Source organism: Humulus lupulus, chromosome 7, assembly GCF_963169125.1.
Source record: "Humulus lupulus chromosome 7, drHumLupu1.1, whole genome shotgun sequence".
Classification (NCBI taxonomy): domain Eukaryota; kingdom Viridiplantae; phylum Streptophyta; class Magnoliopsida; order Rosales; family Cannabaceae; genus Humulus; species Humulus lupulus.
The window spans coordinates 98,804,607-98,826,815 of NC_084799.1; the positions used below are offsets into that span (position 1 = coordinate 98,804,607).

The window sequence follows — 22,209 nt, forward strand, 5'->3', positions numbered from 1 at the left end:
TTATAAATAAATTGTCTCGAGGAAAATAACCACGTACCGAGCCAAAAACGATAAATGTTTACAAAAAAATAAAATAAAATCAAAACGTGTAAAAATAAACAAAGGCAAAAGAAAATTAAGCCCCTCCAGGGCGTTCTAAGGACGTCACCTCCTCGGTCTCCTGCCCGCCAGTGATGGAGGCTTCCCCAATCTCGGACTGCTCTTGCTATGCCCAGGCCTTGAACTTCTCAAGGTAGAGATCCCACACATCAAAGGGAAAAAAAGGAGAAGTTGCCATCTTGGTTGATGGCCCAGCAATGGTATAGCATACTCTCCATGGAGGATATTGAGGCCGCCTTTTCCTCCTTAGTAGCAGCCTCTGCCTCCAACTGCTTGGCCTTGACCTCCACGAGCTCAGCCTACACGAAAGCCAGGGAAACCTTCGCAGCTTGCTTGCCCTCCTGGGCCGCTGTTAGGGCAGCCTTTGTAGCCTGCTCGCCTTCTTGGGCCGCTGTCACGGCAGCTTTGGTGCTTAATTCACCTTGTTGAGCAGCTACGAGGGCAGCTTGGGTAGCAGACAGGGCGACTTGAGTGGAATGGAGCTTGGCCTTAAGCTCTTCATTCCTAGCCCTAGCCCTGGCCCTGGCCCGAACTATGCTGTGATGTTGAGCCAAGACTGCCTGCAAAAAGCAAGAAAGCAGTTAGGCACATATCAGGATAAAATCAAAAGAATATGTTAAGTCAAGGAAAGTCGGCTTACTGTGAGGATCATCCCCAGCGTGGATTCCATGACATTCTCCAGGCTCTTCTCCTTGATCGCCCTCAGGTCCGTCAGTTTGGCCTTATGAAAATGCTCCATCGTGTGGTTAACCGTCTCGTAGATAGTCCCCCGAAAAGTTTTTGGAATTTGCTCCAAGTCCTGAGCATTGACCGGGATGCGTGCGATGGTGGTAGGGATGATCAGAGCTGGGGGATCAACCAGTGTTGTCTAGTCCCGAGCAGGATCGGAAGGAAACCGGGGAGGAGGTGAAGGCGGACCCCTTTTTTCTTGAGCCGCAGCAGCTGGAACTGTCGAGCTCTGGCCTTTCCCCTTAGCCGGGGATTTGGAGGTCGTTCCTGCCGTGGGTGGCACTTTCTTGGATAAGAATCGGGGCTTCTTTACGAGTGGCCTTGAGCTGGATTTCCCCTCCTGGAACATCGCGCGGATGTCAGGAACCCCTTGTTGTGCCATCTCCTCGCCTGAAAAGAATGGGAAGTACGTAAGTATCCGTATAAATTCCTCAGTGTACATAAGAACATATATGCAATATAATAAGAAGTCTTACCCTCTGAGCTAGAGGAGGAGTCTATTGCCACGACCTCCGGCCTTTGAACTGCTATAGGAGGAGGGGAACCTAAGTTTATAACTTCATGGATTAGGGGAGGTTTGGGCTCAGGTTCTACCTCAGGGCTGGATTCCTCCACATATTGCCTAAGTCCAGGGGAAAAGACACCTTGGAGAAGGGAGGGCCATGACCTAAGGTTGGTCCCATACTCTTGGAAAAGGGCCGACCTAAAGGAGAGGGTGTTATCTATAACTACAGTTCCTCTAGGACGGACCATGTCGTACCGTACCACTAATTGATCCACACACTGAAGCAAGGTTGTGTCATGGGTAAGGTCACTAGGGTGGCGATGTACAAGCTGGTTTGGGTTAAACCTAACTAGCCTAAGGTCGGCGACAACCCTATCTAGATCCCTAAAAGGGTATGGGTTACCTTGGCCAGAGGGATCGGCTGCTGCCCCTGATAGAGCTCGTTCCACGTCAGGGTTCCAAGCAGCCTCAGGAGCTCGCCACTTTCACACCAGTAGCACCTCAGCCTCCTCTTGCTCTTGGCCATCGTCAGCAGCAGCGCCTCCCTCTGAGATAGGTGCTAGCTCGCGGGCTATCAGGAAATTAGCCCGCGTCCTCCTCAAGGCCAGAGTCTAGCCTTCGGTGATTAACTTACATGCCAACATGGTGTCATCAGACACGATCTAGCGGTAGTCCTTCTCGCTGGGTGGAAGCCCTGCCAAGGTATCGTATTGACCCCCAAGGGTCACTAAATTTGCCGTCCTCGTAAAAATGGCTGCACGAAGATACTTCAATTAGTATACACGCGAGAAGACTAAGTATGAAAAGAATAATTCCATAAGTTAAGAAAGGAAAGAAGACTTACGAGGATGGTTGAAGTATCGGTGCTCGCAGTTTCGAAACCTATTTTACATAAAGAACTGATCTTTAAAGTTGTTGGGATGGATGGGCAGCTCGATGACTGCGGGTGAGTTTTGGAAGCGGGTCAGATAGTAGAACCCGTCGCCTCGTCCCCGTTGATCCGGGCTAGCTTTGAGGCAGAAGAAGTACAGGATGTCCACAGGGGTGGGGACCTCCCACATCTGCTTTAGGAAGAGGTACTTCAGCCCCACCAGAAATCGGTAGGAGTTCGGGGTGAGTTATAATGGCACCAACTTCACGTGGTTGAGGAAGTCGGCGAAGTATTGGTCGAGGGGGAGGAAGGCCCCAACCTTTAAGTGCTCATCACTCCAGGCTGCGAAATCGTCCTAGAGTGGTGCACAACTCCTCTCCTATTTGAAGGGAGGTCGGGCAATGAGAGCGCCAGTCCCGACCTCGATGTTGTGGGGCAGCATGATCTTGTTGACCCTTACTTGGGTCATAATCTTAGAAACTATTCTCTTCGCCTCAAAGTAGGCATCATGTTCCACCACGACCTCCTTCTCCACCGTAGGACCGAACTGAGGGATAGGGGAGTCTGGCACGACCTCCTTTCCCTTGCTAGCTTATTGGGACGATGAGCCAGTTGCACTTTTCTTGGATATGTTCTTCTTGGGCGCCATCTGATGGCCTAGCGAACAAGAATGGTGAATCACTTAGTAGGCGACCTAAAATTTTATATAAAGGAATGAAAGCAGGAAGGCTAAGGTTTTTAGCCCACGAGTTGAGGTAATCTCAGCTCGTAGCGTGATTTCCACACGCTGCCTATGCTACGCGCCTAGGTTTCCCAGCAAACCCCTGATATTTGGGGATCCGCATGTCAGACAATCAGACCACTACTTTTCTTGGGGGGCAGTTTGGGCCAATACCACCCTAGAAGCGTAGCCCCTAAGCAAACTAATGTCGAGCCCTAAAAACCTTTCATCTTCTACAAGCCGAATGGGAATTTCCTATAATTACCTAGGGATCACCCAGAAATTACCTAGTTTATGAACATCACAATCCTAAACACATCTTAGGGCCTACTCAATAAACCTAAATTAAAACCTATGTACCAAAAACGTTTAGGAACAACCCAATGTTAATGACGATGAAGTGCAGATTGGCATGATAAAAAGAAAAAAAAAGAAAAGAGAAACACGCGAAAACCAGTGAAAGAAAAGTTTTGGCAAAATAGAAAACTTACAGTGTATTCTTCGACGAAAGGAGTGAGCATCATAGAAGGAGAGTTCCTGGAAAGATCCTTGGTGACTGGGTTCCAAGGGTTTTGGTGACAGATTTATGGGATTTTATCAGAAAAGGAAGAAGGGTTTTTGGAGTTTAGAAGAGAGAAAATGAGGAAAAGTTTCGAATGAAAGGTGATGAACACTGAAAATTGCCATCCCTATTTATACGTAATACGCATAAAGAAACGTGGACCGTCTGATCAAGCTAATGCGAGATACGAGGGTCATGTTTTGAAATATTAAACGGTGGAAAAAAGGTGGCCAGGCCATTTAATGCAATCCTCGAAACCTGAACAGACGCCAACCACGGCGTTCCACGTGTCCCATACTTAAGTAGTGCCAAACTTGGAAAATCGCGGCAGAAGTTTAAAAGTCCCCACCGTGTCAGTCAGAGTGACGTCATAAGACACATGCAGGGACTTGGGGGGAAAATGTACGTCCTGGTGTTCAGCCCGAGTCTTTCAGGCAGCTCGAGTACAGCTGGCTAGCTAAGAACAATACTAAGGGATCTACAAGTTGTTATTTCCTCTGCAAGGGCGGTGCGACTCCCCAGGTAATAACAGGAGCTGAGGAATACGAAGCAATAAGACACGAGCTGGAGACGCATATGAAGCACAGCGTCCTTGACACGAGCTGAAGTTATGTTCAGGTCAGGGTACGCTACAGATCTGCCATTTCCAGGAACCTTTATATACCTGAATATGTTATATATAAACGTGCGTGATTAGACATCATATGTCCGTTTATCCCTGAATTCTCAGACACTTAATATAAACGTGCATGATCAGACATCACATGTCTAATTATGCTAGACGACCCATGATCATTTTGACCTAATGATTAGACCATACCTTAATGTAAATTATAATATTCATCATTTGTGTAAGACAAGTGACAGGAAGGATTTGTATTCATGTAATAACCCCGACCCCTATCCTGGGATGGTTTTTCTATAAATATCGAAACCTTGGATAGGGAAGGGGTTGGGTTCTTTCTCTGTAATGCAATACTTTGCAAAAATATAGGGAGATATACAGTAATAATATTGACTCGTGGACTAGGGGGATTTTAGCCTTCAAACCACGTAAAAAAGAAATGAGTGTTCTTGATATTTCATTTCTAACATCCCTAAGTGTTATTTTCCTGATTACGGTTTATCCTTAAGAACTAATTTATTCCAGCTAATTTCATAATACACTGTTGGCAAAAAACTGTGTCAACACCTGCCAATCCAAGGAAGCTTCTAATCTCAGAGGAATTCCTTGGCCTTGACCAATTCCCGACAACCTGAATCTTAGCTGGGTCTAACTTGATTCCATCTCTATTAACAATATGACCCAAGAAAGTCACCTGAGGTAACCAGAACACACACTTCTTGAACTTTTCAAATACTCTGTGTTCTCTCAGCCTCTGTAAGACCATCCTAAGGTGTTGCTCATGCTCTTCCTCTAATTTTCAATATACTAGGATATCGTCGATAAAGATGATCACAAATCGATCCAGATAGTCCTTGAACACCCTGTTCATTAAATCTACGAATGCTGCCAGGGAATTAGTCAAACCATATGAGATAACGAGGAACTCATAGTGCCCATATAGGGTACGAAAGGTTGTCTTTGGTATGTGTTCCTCCTTGATCCTCAATTGGTGATAACCAGACCGAAGATTTATCTTTGAGAATAAAATTTTACCTTGCAATTGGTCAAATAAGTCATCTATCCTTGGCAGAGAATACCTATTCTTAATGGTCAGCTTATTCAGTTCTCTGTAGTCTATGCACATCCTCAGAGATACGTCCTTCTTCTTCACAAAGAGGACTGGCGCACCCCATGGTGAAAAACTGGGTCTGATAAAACCCAAGTCTAACAACTCCTGTAATTGTACCTTTAGTTCCCTCAACTTTGCTGGGGCCATTCTATAAGGTGCCTTAGACACTAGCTCTGTCCCTGGTGCCAGCTCAATAACAAATTCTATCTCTCTGTGCGGCGGAAACCCCAGTAACTCCTTTGAGAACACATCAGGAATTCACAGACTAACCTAGTCGCTTATGGTCCCACTGGCATGACCTGAGTGGTATCCACCACGTTGGCCAATAATCCTATGCAACCTCCTCGCAATGCTGAAATCATAGGTACTCAGGGTCCATGCACAATGCCAACGAATACAAAGGGGTCCTCACCCTCAGGATCAAATGTTACCATCTTCTTCTTACAATCAATGGTTGCCCCATATCTAGTTAGCCAATCCATCCCCAAAATCATATCAAAGTCGGTCATAACCAACTCTATCAAGTAAATCGACAAATCCATGCCGTCCACTACCACTAGCAATGATCTAACCCATTTCCTAGAAACCACTAACTCCTCAGTGGGTAGTAATGTCCCAAACCCCACAACATAGTAATCACATGGCCTACACAATCTATCAATAATCATACTAGAAACATAAGAATGTGTAGCACCAAAGTCAATTAGCACAATATAAGAAATGCCAGCACTAGAAAGCTGACCTGTGACCACTGAGGGTCAAGCCTCAGCCTTAGCCTGCGTCAATGCAAACACTCGAGCCGGAGTCGAGCTATCTGCCTTCTTTGGTTCCTCTTTATTCATTCTTGTGTAGTTCTTCTTGAGATGCCCCACGATCCCACATAAAAAAACAGGCCTTCGCCCGACACTCCCCCAGATGACGTCTTCTACATCTGGCACACTTTGGACATGTCCTCCATTTCTCATTGCCGCCCTAGCGACCAATCTATACACCCTGTGCCCTCCTATCAGGACTAGAAGCCAACACAATATCTGGGGTATTTCTTTTCTAGTCAGTGGGGCCTCTGCCCCTACTTGATCTTGTGAAGGGAGGTTCCATCCTTCTCACATCCCTTCTGGCCGTGTTCTCGTGTCAGATCTTGTTCTCAGTGCCCGATGCAGTAAGGGCTCTCTCTACTACTTAACGTATGTTGTCACTCTAGATATTGTGGTAATTCTGACATCCCGGGCAATCATAGGCTGTAGCCCCTGAAGGAACCTTTCCTTCCTCGTCCCATCAGTGGGTACCAAGTCTGCAGCGAACTTGGCTAATCTGTCAAACTTTAGGGCGTATTTTGTCACTGACATACTCCCTTGCAACAGTCTACTGAATTCCTCAGCCTTTGCAACATTAATGGTCTCATTATAATACTTCTCATTGAACAGAGCTCTAAACTATTCCCAGTTCATTGTGGTTAGGTCCCTAGTCTGGGACACTACCTCCCATAAGATTCAAGCATCCTCTCGAAACGTGTACGTGGCACAAACCACTCTCTCCTTGCCCACCACCCTCATAAAGTCTAGGATGGATGTAATCATAGCAATCCATTGCTCTGCCTTGAGTGGGTTTGCGCTACCCTCGAAAACCGGAGGGTCCTGTTTCCTGAACTGTTCATACAGTAACTCCCAACGGTTCTCTAACTCTGTCTGCTGCTGTACGACCGGTACTGGAGCAGCAGATGGGGCCTCTGATGCAGCGTTCCCTGCCGGAACATGTTGTTGCCTCAACTGGCGAATCTCTTCACCCTGTCTCTGTAGCCTAGCCTGCATATCACCAAGCATCTGTTGCCAGTTTTCTGGAGCTGGCGGAGGGTTCTGACCTTGGTCATTACTTCTGACCTGATTCTCAATGCCGATTGGCTCATTAGATTGCCTTGGAAGCATACTTCCAAGTCTATCTGCAATCAATGACTTGACTTATCAGGCAGTAATAACAATATCCCATGCCAATCCACGGTTCAAATCTGATCGAATAAGTATTCCAATGCATTGACAATGCTAATAAGCATCCCAATAACTCACACATATTCAATCATTCTAATAAGCATGGCGATTCATGATCATACCCCAACAAGATGTTGATAAGCATCCTCTTAACATTTACAAACATTAACCATGCTAATAAGCACGTTCTTGGCATGCATATACATAACATAATGTTATCACACATTTCTAACATCCAAGGGCAAGAAGGATGCTGATAAGCATTTTCTGACAAATGGCAATGCTAATAAGCATTCCTTTTAACATTCAAGGGTGCTAATAAGCATCTCCTAGCATATATGCACATATAGTAGTGCTAATAAGCATTTCTGACATTCAAAAACCATAATGATGCTTATAAGCAATCCTATTGCATTTACAAGTGACTATTGTGCTAATAAGCACATCTTTAACATACATACAGCAGTCAAGGGCCAGGCCCTATCAGAATAGCTCATGCTTTCTATTTCAACAAGCATGCAAGGCATAAATATTTCATTTAAGCAATGACACACATAAATATATCAATAGTTACCTAACCTTGAGTCGAGCTTGTCTTTAGCGATGAGTGTATATGCCTAGTCCATCATCAGGAACCCTTAAACCTTGGCAGCTCTGATACTAAGTTGTAACGCCCTGCTAATTAGGGTCCATTACCTAGTGTGTTTAAAATTAGTGTAGGACTCGCTAAACGAGTCATTTGAACTAAAACATGTAATTAAGCAACTAAGGGTTAAGGTATTTAAAATTTTGGTCAAGACATAAACATTTTCATCAAACGAAACTTTAGACTTTACATGGGATCCCCAAATACAGGTTTAAAAAGTCTGTTACAACTTAGGGATTACAAAACGAGTCGGCCTAAGCTGAAAAACAGGGTCCAACCCTAGTTCCCCTGCGATATCTCGGCCGTGGTGACCGAGCAGACTGTATATGTACACATCACTGTTATCGCTCTCCAACTCACGGTTGGCCAAGCTTCTCCTTACCCTTACCTGCACCATAAAGCACCCGTGAACCAAAAGACTCAACAAGAAACATATTGACAAATTCATATAGCTTCACGAGACATAAAAGCATGCTAAACAGTAATAACTAGAATCAAGCATATATTCTATACAAGTAAGTGACCATAGGGTCACACGAGTGCATGTCGCACTCCCATTTATTCATATGGCATCCGAGCTAGGGAAGTGCATAGCGCACTCCTGGGGTAGCCTAGCCATGGCGGCCTGCACTCAACGTGCATAATGCCGGTCGCGGCTCATAAGCCAAGTCTTACAGATCCCCTACTTACAAGTCGAGCCTAACTGACCCTCGACTTATAAGTCGAGCCTTGGAGACCCTTAACTTATACGTCGAGCCTTTTAAAACCAAGTATATTCTCGACTAGCAGGTCGAGCCTTAATCAGGCGCAACAGACAGATTCTCGACTTATAAACTGAGCTTCCTGGTCATAATGAACTGATTAGTGCTCAAAAGATGTCATTTTATCAAGTTTAAGTTCAAATTAAATTAAGTTTTGAATAATATTTTCTTGAATTTATTATGATATATTCTTTAAATGGAAAATATTAGTTTTAATTTAATTTAAAAATATTTTATATGAATTATAATGAATTTGAGCCTAATTAAAAGAAAAAAATATAGAAAAGAATTAAACTTGAAAAATGAGTGCTAAAAATGATATTATTGTAGTAACTTCCTTTTCTTTGTTCCATTTGAGGCCCAATGGAGGCCCACGGTCCAGCAGCCCGCAGCCAAGCCTCAACCGAGCCGAGCCGCGCCGCGCCGCCATGTCACCGAGCCGAGCCGCCTGCCACCCTGACTTCTGCGCCTGCCGTCTGACGCCTGCAGCGCCTGCCACTTGACAGCGCCGCCTGCCACGCTGCTGCGCCTGACGCGTGTGTCAGCAGCTCCCTCTCCCAACAAATTTCGGCCCAAATTCCCCCCCAGCTGCTACAGTGCTCCCAGCCCAATATTTCAAGCACTTTGGGCCTTGCAAAACTCCTATTTTGAGCTTAAAACTCATCTTTTTGTGGTATTTTAGAAAAAGAACATTTTGACCATACACCAAAATAGCTAGGGTAATGTTAATAATAAGATTTGATTTTTCAAAATCATATTTTATTATTAATATTTCAGATTTATTTTGTAAACCCCATTTTGTTGTTTAATTTCTTTTTAGTCCTTTTCCCCATCTATAAATAGGGACACTTTCTTCACATTTGGAAGGTAATTTTTAGAGTAGAGAAACTATAGCAAAATTTCCACTCACTTTCTTCTCATATTTTCTTCTTAGAATTTTGTGAGAATCATGAGCATAATGGCCTAATCTTCCTAGGAAGGTTAGGGATGATTCCATATGCAAGTGATGTTATTTTGCTACTTTGATTTACTATGTTCTTAATGTAATATATTTGAGTTATTTATGTTCTTTCATCTCTATCTTTATTTTGTTATCTCTATTTACTTATGCTAATAGTATATAGGATTAGTCATGCTCTTTCTATGTGCTTCTAATTAGTAAAAGTAATATTGATACATAATTTTATGTCTAATCTTCTATTGCATTATTGCCCTTTGGGTATTTTTTCATTTTTAGATTTTTCATAAGATTAATATTGTGCTTTTAAAGTAAAGAACTTTATAACTCAAATGAACTTTTGTTAGAAAAACTATGGACTTTAATGTTAGATTTTCCAAGTAAATGTTGGGATGTGAACTATTTACTTGTGTATTTTTGTAAATCAAGTAACCAAGTAACTAAACAAGCATTTGGATGATTCTTGAAACCTTTCATTCTCTCAAACTCTTGATTACATCTTACCTTTATTTCAGTTATTTCATTTCATCACTTTATCAAAATACAATACCAAAATCTCAACCATCTTTCCATTTACAATTTTATTTACTTCTTGTTACTAACTTTTTGTGCTATTTTCTACTAACCTTTTGATTTTAGGTTACCTCCTTGTGGATCGACCGCCCGATCTTACTACAACTACCGCTTAGTGTAGTCACATTTAGGCCTCAGAGGTGCATGCTTACAGATCCCCTACTTACAAGTCGAGCCTAACTGACCCTCGACTTATAAGTCGAGCCTTGGAGACCCTTAACTTATACGTCGAGCCTTTTAAAACCAAGTATATTCTCGACTAGCAGGTCGAGCCTTAATCAGGCGCAACAGACAGATTCTCGACTTATAAACTGAGCTTCCTGGTCATAATGAACAATCACATAATACATTCATCATACCCACAGATACATTGCATCTTAGTATACTAAAACAGATATACACAGACATAATCATAATCATGCGCATTTACCGGGGCCAGTGCCAAACCGAGACTACATTCAGCATTCGGGCCAAGCCCTAATCATGTACATCACATAATGGGTGTAGTTTTCTTACCTCAAGTCCGAGCGTACTGTAAAATAAGAACGACCCTCGAGCATGATCTTGATCTCGAGCCCCTAGCGATGACCTAGTAACAACCAAATAGGGAATCCCGTCGAAATGAGTAAATAAAGGCTTGCAGACTGAGTCCTAGCCTGCGGGACGTGAATCCTACTAAACCGGATAGTAGGATCAACTCTGAGGCCTTAGGTTTGAGTCACTATCATTAAAACCTTATTTTGGCCAATTTTCTATTTTGAGCTGCGACCCCCCTCAAGTTAGGGGCCTAAAACCCTCTCAGACTGCACTTAGCGCCGCGATGCTCCTAACTGGTGTCGCGACTCAAATAGCCCAGCAGCCCCTGCTACTTCTCCTTCGTCCAACTTGAGCCGCGACACCCAAGAACGTGTCCGCCACTCGATCTGAAACCCAGATTTTTCTCCGAATCCAACTCTTCCAAAATCATCCCAAGGCTTCTCCAAAGCCTCAATTAAGTCCCTAAAACATTAACACACACTATATACATCACAAACAACCCAATAACCAGCTTAAATCCAAACCTAAACTCAAAATCCATCAAAGCCTAAAATTCTAAAAAAAAAAAAAAACTTCAACCACAGGAATTTAAACTCAAAACAGAACGAATTATTACCTCCAATTTCTGAATTATGGTCCCAAGTTGCTCCTAGCTTATCCTAGACCCCAAACCTTCAATCCACAAGCTTGTTTCCTAAAAAATCTCAAAATCCACAAGTCACCAAGGAGGGAGAAAGAGAGCTACGGGAGAGAGAGAGAGAGAGTTCCTCGTGAGTGTTTTCCTACTTCTCTAAAGCCTTCTAAATTGGCTAAGTCAAGCCAAAGCCTACCATAAGACTCAATTGCCCTCAAACCCAAACTTACCTCTCCAATACTCACAAGGGAACTTTGGTCAATTACAACCATTCCCTCTAATTCCTAATAAATTCCAAATATCCAAATAAATCCCAACTATTTTCAAGAAATAATCATTTAATCTCCCATTACCCGATAATGTGCTAAATTACCAAAATACTCCTAGGCTCACCTTGAGCCGGGTATTTGACCTCGTTGTGACTTTTCTGTTAAGTTGCTCACTAGGGTTGCCTCGTGCCAAATAACACAAATATATCCACATAATAATATGGTCTCAATCATAAAACACACATATTTACAATTATACCCTAAACATGTCAAAATTACGAAAATGTCATTCTAATAAGAAACGGGCCCACATGCATATTTAATATCTCTTAAACATGCAAGCATAATTATATTATATTATAATTCACATAATGACATGCTCATAACACATAAGCACACAATTAATACAATTATTGCCTCCCGCCCCCTAATCCAGGCACTAAGCCAAATTAGGGAATTTGTGGCATTACACCTGACACTCTTGATATAGTTGGGTTCAGTGATGTTGAATATGCAAGATGTGCGAATGATAAAAAGGCCACTTTTGGCTACATCAATATGATGGCTGGAAGAGCTGTTTTGTAGAAAAGTGTCAAGCAGACACTCACAGCTTCCTCTACAATGGAAGTAGAATATATGACGTGTTATGAGGCTACTTGTCGAGCAACATGGTTGTAGAATTTTATTTCAGCATTGGGTTGTAGACTCTACTTGTCAAGCTGTTTCTTGCATTTTGTATTTGATCTTGTGTATTGTTGTTATTTTTTAATAGACTCTAAGTGATCAAGATGGGAATTAGAGACTCAAGCCTAAGAGGTATGTTTATCTTTGTGCAATTAATGCCTTAAATAGAATGTGATATTGGTTGTTTGATGAGCATTGATTGTTGTTGTGTTCTCTGTTTGTGATTTTATAATGCTCATAGTGGTGCTAAACTAACAAGAGTAACACATACACTACAACTTCTCTGACAACCAAACTGGACTTCTTTTTTCTTTCCCTTTCTTACACTTCAACTACAACTTTTCTTTTATTCTTTGTTTATTTATATATATTTTAATTTTAATTTTGAGTTAATCATCTCTTTCGCCCTTCGATATTTATGTTTGCTATCCACTTCTTTTCAAGACCTAAGTGTTTGTATTTCTTTTTTCATTTAGACAACAACCTATTTCTCTCCCTATTTTTTTGGTTTCTTATTATTTGAGCTGAACTAGGTTTAGATTTTTTTTTTGGTGAATTTTAGTTAAAGGTGGGGTTTTTTGTCTTTTATTATTTCTACCATTATTGAACAAATTAACTATCTGAAAACTTTGATAGAAATCAAGTGAACTAATAAAGAAACAGAGGAAAAAGACAAAATGTCTGTGGAAAATTTATTGTCCTTAATGTTAATAATCGATTCAACCTACATGAAGAGTGAGGATTGAGGAAGGAGCTGAGATGATGATTTGGAGGTGGGCAAGATGCTGTAAAATTATTTTAGAACCCAAATGGAAGGCTCTAGTTCCTTGGCTTATCAGTCGTTAACAAAGATTTAGATAAAAAAAATATATTAAGAAAGTATGACGCCGAAACTCATAATAACAATCAAACTAATACTGAAAACATGAATAAACTTTTAAAAAATTAATAATAATAATGTATAGCTAAAATAAATTCAATAATACAAAAGGTGTTGGCACACAAAATACATATTTCATTCTATAAAATTTTAAAATTGTTGAAGAAATCTAACCTGAACAAAAAGAGATGATGGCAAATATCCTACGTATCGTGTATATTAGGTTAGATATTCGTATTTTATTAATTATTTTAATTTAATTATATATGAGACCCACCGTACTATAACCAATGGGAATATTTCAACACCACTATTTTTTACGGAGTCAAGATTAATCTCTCCTACAGTAGTTAGATTTCTACTGGAATAACTTTCCAAGACTTAAAAAATGAAACCTCTCATAACAAACATGGGAATGTTCAAGATGTCCTTTCTCATCCTAAGATTAACCCATACCAAAGCCCCTTATATACTAGGCTAGCAAGGCTTGAGTTCAATAGCTCAGCAAAGTAAGCATGTAACGTACATGTGCACAATGAAGTTTTGAATTGGATTTATACACATTACCATATTTGCAATATTTTTAATTACTATGGCCACATTTGTTATTGGAAAATTTACATTAGGCATGGTTTTCTGCTGGGAAAATACTAATTTGGCTTATGTGTTTTTACCAATTACTGTCAGGGTTTATGCCCTAAAAGTATGTAGAAAGATATTTTATTGATTTAAATAAAAGTACATTTTTATTATATTTAAATGTTATAATTATTATTTGAATAATTTATATAAATATCAAGAAAATTTCGTATTCATTTATAAATATATGATCTTGTATTAGCACGAGAGAATTAAGATCATATATAATGAATAAAATAGTCAGTAACATATTAAAGTAAATAATCTTTAATGAATGGTTACTAGTATGATTTACTAAGCATATGTGATGCAAGTAGTCTAGATTCAGATTACTGATATGGATAGACATCTTTGTAAATATGCTGTATATAACAGTGATTATATATGACATGACCGATATGAATTAAATATCTTTATAAACTTACCGTTTGTCATAAAGATCATTCCTACCATAATAGATAATCATTTGTAGATCAGTCTAAATCCTGAGTGGTCATATGGACTCCTGTTCGTGTTTTTTGGTTCTTTTGATTCATTCGTTAAGGTCTCTTAATATAATGAAGCTAGTGACTTTTGTTTTGGATATTCAATATCATGAATGGCTGAGAACATGATTTACAATAATGGAATCCATATTTTCCTAACGGATCGAATATTAGTTCCCTTAAGTGTTAATTCTTGAACTGAACAGTTATTGAACTCAAATCTATAATTTGATTATAGATTAATTTTTCACTAGTGAATTAATGATACTTAGGGAACAAGAGGTAGTGAGAAGGGTAAAACAATAATTTTGACCAACTCTAATTAACGAACCAATAAATGGAGGACATAACTACATTTATTGATTATATCAATGGACTACAAGAGAAAACTCTGAAAATATAATTCCATATTTATAGTGGAGTAATCATGGAATTAATAAATAAGATTATTGAATTAAAAAGTTTAATAAATAATCTGGTTTATATTGGAGTATCGTATTATAGGTCCATGGTCCCCGGGTCACCTCTGTCCTATGATGTTAATGGTAAAGATGTCACAAGGAGGATTTATAGAGAGAATGACTAAATTGCAAATGAATTAATTTTTTCACGGGAAGGAAATAATTATGTGATAATTATAGGCAATTGATTAATTGTGAATTAATTAATTAATTAATTATAATATTTTTATTTTGAAAAACTCTATGTTAAAAGAAATATTAATCATGTTTAAATTAATATTTGGGAGCATTTAATTATTATTTTATTATAAGATATTTATTTAAAATTGATATCTTTAAGATAAAGTTAGTTTTGAATTAACTTATATTTATTTTAGGATAAATATATTATCTCAAATATTAATTAAACAAATAAATGAGAAAATCAGGGATAGCCGTATAGTGGTGTTTACCCAAAAAAGGTCATTGATGACATGGCAAAGATTACTTACACATGGATTGACACGTGGCGGAATTAAAAGGCAAAGGTGTTGTTCGGCTATCAACCAGAGGCGCGCCTCCTCGTCGATGTTGATTTTTGTCACGATTAGGCTGGTCGTGAAGCCCGATTTATTTCCTTCTTAGGTTGTAATCTAATATTAACTGCATTTGAATATTTCTTCATAATTATCCTTGATATGCGATTATTAAAGATAAGATGTGACACGTTATCATATGTAACCCTCATTGAGCCTATAAATATGCATGAAATAGCTCAAGGGAGGGACTTTTGGGATTCATTAGCTTTTTTGCTTAAGATTGAGAGAAAAAGAGCTAAGGTGAGTTGTTACCATCTGATTGTATTACGCCTAAGTTTTGTGAAATTCAAGAACCCTAGTTCTTTGATCATGACTTCAGGATTCTATAATAACAATATCACAAAGTGGACGTAGGTCATTACCAATCACTGGGGACGAACCACTATAATTCTTGGTGTTTTTCCTTTCCATTAGATCATCTTTTCAAGTGTCGTTTATATATCCTATAATATACTTGACTCCGTGTCGTTGGCTAATTTGAGGGTCAACAAGTGGCGCCACATGTGAGAATATCCTATCCTTGGGATTTGAATTTTGAATTTCAAATTAATTAATTAATTTAATTATATTTATTTATTCTTTTTAAATATTATTTAAATTAAATAATTAAAATAGATTATAACTAATCAATTTTATTTGAATAAAATAAAGATTAATTAAATTAGTTAATTTCTTTATAAACCAAAAAAAGAAGCAATAATTTTCAAAAAGAAGTTTAATTAAGCAGTTGTTATCAGACTCTCTCTAAGAAAAGAAACAATAGAATTTCTTAAACCTAAAATTATATAAACTTCTATAGCCTCTCTCTTCTCAAACTTCTCAAGATCTCATGTGCAGAGTACATCTAGAGAGCCTAAAATCAACTTGTGAATCCTACGTGGTCACACGCGCCCTTTTGTGTTAGATGATCGACTTGGAAGGCTAAGGTATGAGCTTTCATAAGGATAGGAAGATCGTCGATTTTAAGAAAAGATTCAAGGACACTTGATAGGCTACGAGATGTAATTTCTATTCCTTTTATGTGTTATTTAATATATCTATATATGTATGATCTTGACTGGTATTAATGATTTTTTAAAATCCCTTTCCTACACAATTTTGTTGCATGTTTTGATATTTTTCTAATTTAATATCAACTATTACATGATTGGATCTTGTGTTTTGTTAAATGACAATTTGAACTTTGCGTTTTGTAAAATGGATCAAAATAATACTTTGAACTCAATTTTGGTCAAATAATTTTTCAATATGACTAAAATACCCCTATTTCTATAAACTATTTAATTAAAAATAACAAATCAAATCAATAAATATATTGTAATAATAAAAATAATTATTAAAATATATTTAAATTAATTAAAACTTTTAAAAAAATTAATAAAAAATATAAATTAAATAAAAAAACTAAATTTTAAAACCAAAAATCAAAATCCTACACTGAAGACCAAAAATTAAAATTAAAATCCCAAACTTTAAAATTAAAATCCTAATAACAAAACAAAACCCAACCCTAAAAATTACGTTTATGTTTACTTTTTTTTCTTCACAGTGACTTTTTCTTCTTCTTTGTCTTCTTCTTCTTCAGAATTGGTCAGACAGTGACTTCGATCGTTCGTGAGGCATCCTCCTCAAGCTCGTCCGCATGGTGGCTCGACGGTGATGACTTCAATTTGGGAAATCTAGGAACGACTTCAATGCAGATCTAATGAAAGGTTGGGCGACACTTTTTTGGGTTTGAGTTGTCGGATAGTTATGACTCTTTTTGAGGTTAGGGCAGATTGGGTTGAGTGGGAAAAGACAGGGTGGTTGAAGCTTCTTTGAGATTGAGGCTAGACTGGGTTGAAGATGGAGGAAGGCGAAAGGGCTATGCCATTTTTTGCATGTTGCGCCTGAGCTAGTGAAAGGTGAGGTTGGAGCTTCAGAACTAGTGACAGGTCATTAAAGGTGAGATTTAGGCCTTAGGTTGGTAGTTACTCTTTTCTTCAAGTTTGTTTGAGCTTTGTGTCTGTTCAATAGAAATTTGTTGTGTGTTTAGGTACAAAGCTGGGATGATTTATTTGTGTTGAATTGTGATGTTATTTTGAATAAATTTTTTGATAAATTTGAGTTGATTTATTTGTAATTATCTTTTTTGTGCTGAGTTTATTGAAAAAGAGCAATGGTAAGCTCAAGAACACCATTTTTTTTTAGTTATTTTATTATGGATTTATGACTATGGATGAACGACTTCTAGGACAAGTTTAGGGAAGAAGGTGAAAAATTTAGAGTAAGATTTATGATTTAATTTCATATTTGGAGTTAAAAAAATGTCTTCACTTTTCATTAATTTAAATAGTTTTTATTAATTTTTATATCATTGTTTAAAATTTTAATTTAATAATGTTTAATTTAATTTAATCCATCAAATAGAACACTTGGGGGTATTATGATCATATTGAAAAATTATTTGACCAAAATTGGGCTCAAGGTATTATATCGATCAATTTTAAAAATATAGGGTCCAATTGCATAATCGGGCAACACTAGTGGCAAAACTCGTATTTTTCCATTTTAAAATTTTATTTACATTAATATTTTGATAAGTTTTATTTACATTACTACTGAATTTTTATACAAAATAAAAAAATAATTCCTTGTGTTCCTCTGTCCACATCCAAATTGCCTAGTCCAATCGTCGACCACTTTGTTGCCGGCAACTGCTTGTGCCAGTCCATAGGAAAGAGCAGTCGTCAACAACTTCATGGTCAAAATATCACCGCCAAATGATGCCACACGTACCACTTTGAGACTCAGGTGGTACCACTGGAATGAGCTCTTCAAGTGAAACACAATCCAACCAAATGTTCACCCTATATCATCTGTGTTTTCTGGCAAGCTCGTAGGTATATCAATGATTTTAGAAACTTTTTTCGACAACATCAGTGTTCATTTGGGCTCAAGAATGGTACCATCGCAACTTTCTCTTCGAGAGGGTCATTTTGGTATATGGCAAGCATAGATTTCTTACTATGGTCAGAGAGTATGATTTGAATGGGTTGATTTTGTATTGTGCAAAAGTTACTTTTTTTATTTAGTTAAGAAAAATGTATTTTTGCAATGGTTCACATGTAAAATTATTGAGTTGCCAAAAGATTATTTTAATTTTACATTTAAAAGTTACTATATAGTATTCTAAAGGGTAACATTTGCTAATAAGTTATATGATGACTCATTAGTTTCTAAAATAAGCTTGAAGGTAACCAAAGTGTATCTTAAATAATAAGTTACCATAGTATACCTAACAATGAAGTCATGTTTTAGAAAGATAACTAATTGGTATCTTAATATAACCAAAATGTATCTTAAATAGTAAGTTACCATAGTATACCTAAAAATGAAGTCATGTTTTAGAAAGATAATTAATTGGTATCTTAATGTAACCAAAATGTATCTTAAATAGTAAGATACCACAATATAACCTACAAATGAAGTCAAGTAGCGCCACATTTTTTTAATTAATTTATTTGTTTACATTATTTCAATTGTTGTTTGCTAAGTGTTAGGATTTTTTTTTAATTTTTTGAATTTTTTGGTAGTAATTATGTGATTTGAAATTTAATTATTAATTTTGTGAAATTGTTTATGAGATTTGATTTTGTGCAAGGAGGTGCATGCTTAGTAGTGATGGACTAAAGCACTTGTGTGTGTGTGTGTGCGTGTGCATGTGCATAGTATGCATGGTGATCATGTGTAACATCCTGAATTTGCCAATAATGCTTAGTGCTTTGATTACTGGACCAGGAGGATATAATTGGATATTTAAGTATTAATATGATCTAATTATGATTATATGTGTGAATGATATGAGTTATATCACGATGTGACTGTTTACGCATGTTTAAGTGAGTTAAATGTGCTTATAGGCCCATTTCTGTTAAAAATGGGCATTGTCGTAATTTTTACCTGCTGAGGGTATATCTATAATTATATGTGCCTTGTGAGAGGGACCACATTATTATGTGGATATATTTGAGAGGTATGGCACGAGACGATTCTATTGAGAAATTTGGTAGAAAAGTAACATTTTAGATTTATACCCGACTCGGGGTGAGCCTAGAGGTATTTTAGTAATTTGGTGAATTACTGAGGGTATTGAAGTATGAGTTATAATTGGGGGGAACAATATTCGTGTTTGGAAGATTAGTGGGATTGATTTGGAATTTTAAGTGCAATTTTGAGGTTTAGCGGGGATTGGTGTCAAATGACTAATATGCCCTTGACGGCTCAGGAGTTAGGCTTAATAGGCAGCGGCATTATAGTCTTTTCCTAGGGGCCTAATTCAAGACTTAGGAAATCTGAGGTAACCTCATCCTTACGTTTTCTCATTCTCTCCCTCTCACTCTACTTGGTTCAAAGGAAAGGAGTTTTGAAGCCTTGGAATGATTTCAAGCATGGAACAATCTTGGGTGGATTTAGAGGCTTGTTGCTGAGGATTGGTGATTGCTAAGCTAGGGAAATTCATTTGGGGAGCTCGAAATCTAAGAGGTAACTTTAGTTCTCTAAGCTTTTGAGTATTCTTTTTGGTGTTTATGGGAAATAATTGGATTTTGGGTTTGGGTATGTGTTGGTGGTTTTTGGGTGGTTTTATATTGTTTATCTGAGCTGCTCGTATTGTTTAGATGATTGGGATAGGTCAAAACGCTGTTTCGGGAAAGTTTTAGGTCGATTTGCGATTTATGAAATCGCAAGTTTTCTGGGTTCGCGGGGTTGTGCTGCGGTGTTGTTCTTGGTGCGTCGCGGTCCGCATGAACCTAGAGGCTAGGACTGTTCTCCGAATCACCTTGGCGCCGAGGCGCATTGTGGGCTGCGCCGCGGCCCGTGTCCAGGGAAATGATTTAGGGCTCTCTCACTTGTAGAAGGTCGCGACGCTTGTGAGGGGCGCCATAGCTCAAATTGAGGATTTTGGCCAAATAGGATTTTTGAGTACGGGAACTGAAACCTAAAGGCTCGGGAATAATTCTACTACCCGGTTTAGTAGAATTCAAGGTTCCGGGGGCTAGGACTCAGTTTGGAAAGCTTTATTCGCTCGTTATTGATGGTTATTCACTATTATGTTTGTGACTAAGGTACCGCTAAGCCTTGGAATGGGTTCATGCTCGAGTGTCGTTTCTATTTACCCAGTGATTTGACCAGAGGTAAGAAAGCTGTCTCATGCACTGAGTGTAGGACTTGAACCCTTGATTATAGGGTACGGGAATGACCGTATCATGAATTCATTTATAGTTGCTTGTATTGATTGTTTGGTTGGGAGATCGTTATCGGCCTGGAGGTCATTATCGGCACTACATGCGTAATGTAGGCCGTAGTGGTGGAGCCTTATTAACCTGGTGGTGGTTATTGGCACTACATGCGTAATGTAGGCTGTAGTGGCAGGGCCAGACCATTGTTGTACGGCCAAGCCGTAATGGTGGGACCATTACATGGATGCGATGTGCATCTATTTGGCATGAGTCGTCATACTTTTTGAATTATCCATGTATATATGGTTATGATTTATATAAAGCATGCATTTGATAGGAATGCTTATTTGAATATCTATCTTACTTGGTTAAGTTTTCTTGTTGGTGTAACGTCTCACTTTTCCTAATAAGGCTTAGTGCCTTGATTAGGGGCCAGGAAGGCAATAATTAATTTAATTGCATTATTATGTGATGATATGCATGATTATATGAATTATGTGAGCTATATTATAATATGACTATATTGGCATGTTTTTGTGTATTAAGAGTGCATGTGGCTGGTTTATTATTAGAAGAGCATTTTCGTAATTTGGCCCGTTGAGGGCATATTTGCATATGTATGCGGATAAGTTTGAGTTATTCAGCATGAGACGATCCTAGGGAGCACGTAGTGGTTTACTCACAACGGGGAGAAATATTCGGCTTAGGGGAGCCAAGGGGTATTTTCGGTGATCTAGAGAGTCACCAAGACTCAATGTAACGTGAGTCATATTTGGGGAGAAATAGCAATATTCCGGGTTTAGCGAAATTATTTGGGGAAAATTTGGGTATAGAGCGGAATAAGAGAGTGAAATGACATTTTTGCCCTTATAGGGTGTTGAGGGAGAAGCAAGTTGAGTGGGGGCATTTTGGTCATTTGGGACAATTCGAATGTAAGGGTTCGGCTGAGTTCATTAACTCAGAAAACACAGAATCTCACTCTCGTTCTCTCTTTATGCTTGTTAGCATTTTCAAAAGAAACTCGAGTTTTAGAGCTCGGATTCAAGAGAGGTTAGAGTCATAACAATTGTAGGGAAGATTAGAAGCTTGATAGCTTGAGAACTTAGCTGGGAAACGATTGTATCTGAGGTAATTCGAGCCCTTAAGTTTTGTTTTTTTTTCTTAAGTTTCTTAAGCTTTGAGTGAGTTTTATTGTTTTGGTGAGATTTTGATTCGTTTGTGAATTAGGTTTTGCTGCCTGTGATGTACTAAAGATGTCTTGGGACTTAGTTATGGGTTTGGTAATATTTTGGGGTGAATTTGAAGGGAGTTGGCTTGGAGAATTTTTTTGAAAAACTAGGTTCGCGTGGTCGCGCCGCGACCTTGTTCCTAGGGCGCTGCCACCCTCATGAACCTAGGAGCCTAGGTGGTTCCCTGAACAGCCATCGCGCTGCGGTGCCTACTGTGCTGTGCCGCAGCCTGTGTCTAGAGAAAAGAGAGGCTGGGCTCTTTGATTTGATGAGAGTTGCGTCACCTGTGAGGGGCACCACGGCTCAAAATGGGAATTTTGGCCATGTTAGGTTTTGGGTGGTGGTAACTCAAATCTAACTGCTCGTGAAGGACTCTACTACCCGATTTAGTAGAATTCGAGGTCCCAGAGACTAGGACTCAGTTCATAAGTCTTTATTTACTCAATATTGA

At 38.7% G+C, this 22,209-nt stretch overlaps 1 protein-coding gene across 1 annotated transcript; it reads right to left on the minus strand.

The window, feature by feature from the left end:
- Positions 1 to 398: 398 nt before the first annotated feature.
- On the minus strand, positions 399 to 7,145 carry LOC133792012 (uncharacterized). The gene is made up of 2 exons (XM_062229921.1): positions 6,849 to 7,145; positions 399 to 659 (listed from the first exon to the last, which is right to left on the minus strand). The coding sequence occupies exons 1-2, from the start codon at positions 7,143 to 7,145 to the stop codon at positions 399 to 401; spliced, it is 558 nt and encodes a 185-aa protein (XP_062085905.1).
- Between the last annotated feature and the right edge of the window lie 15,064 nt (positions 7,146 to 22,209).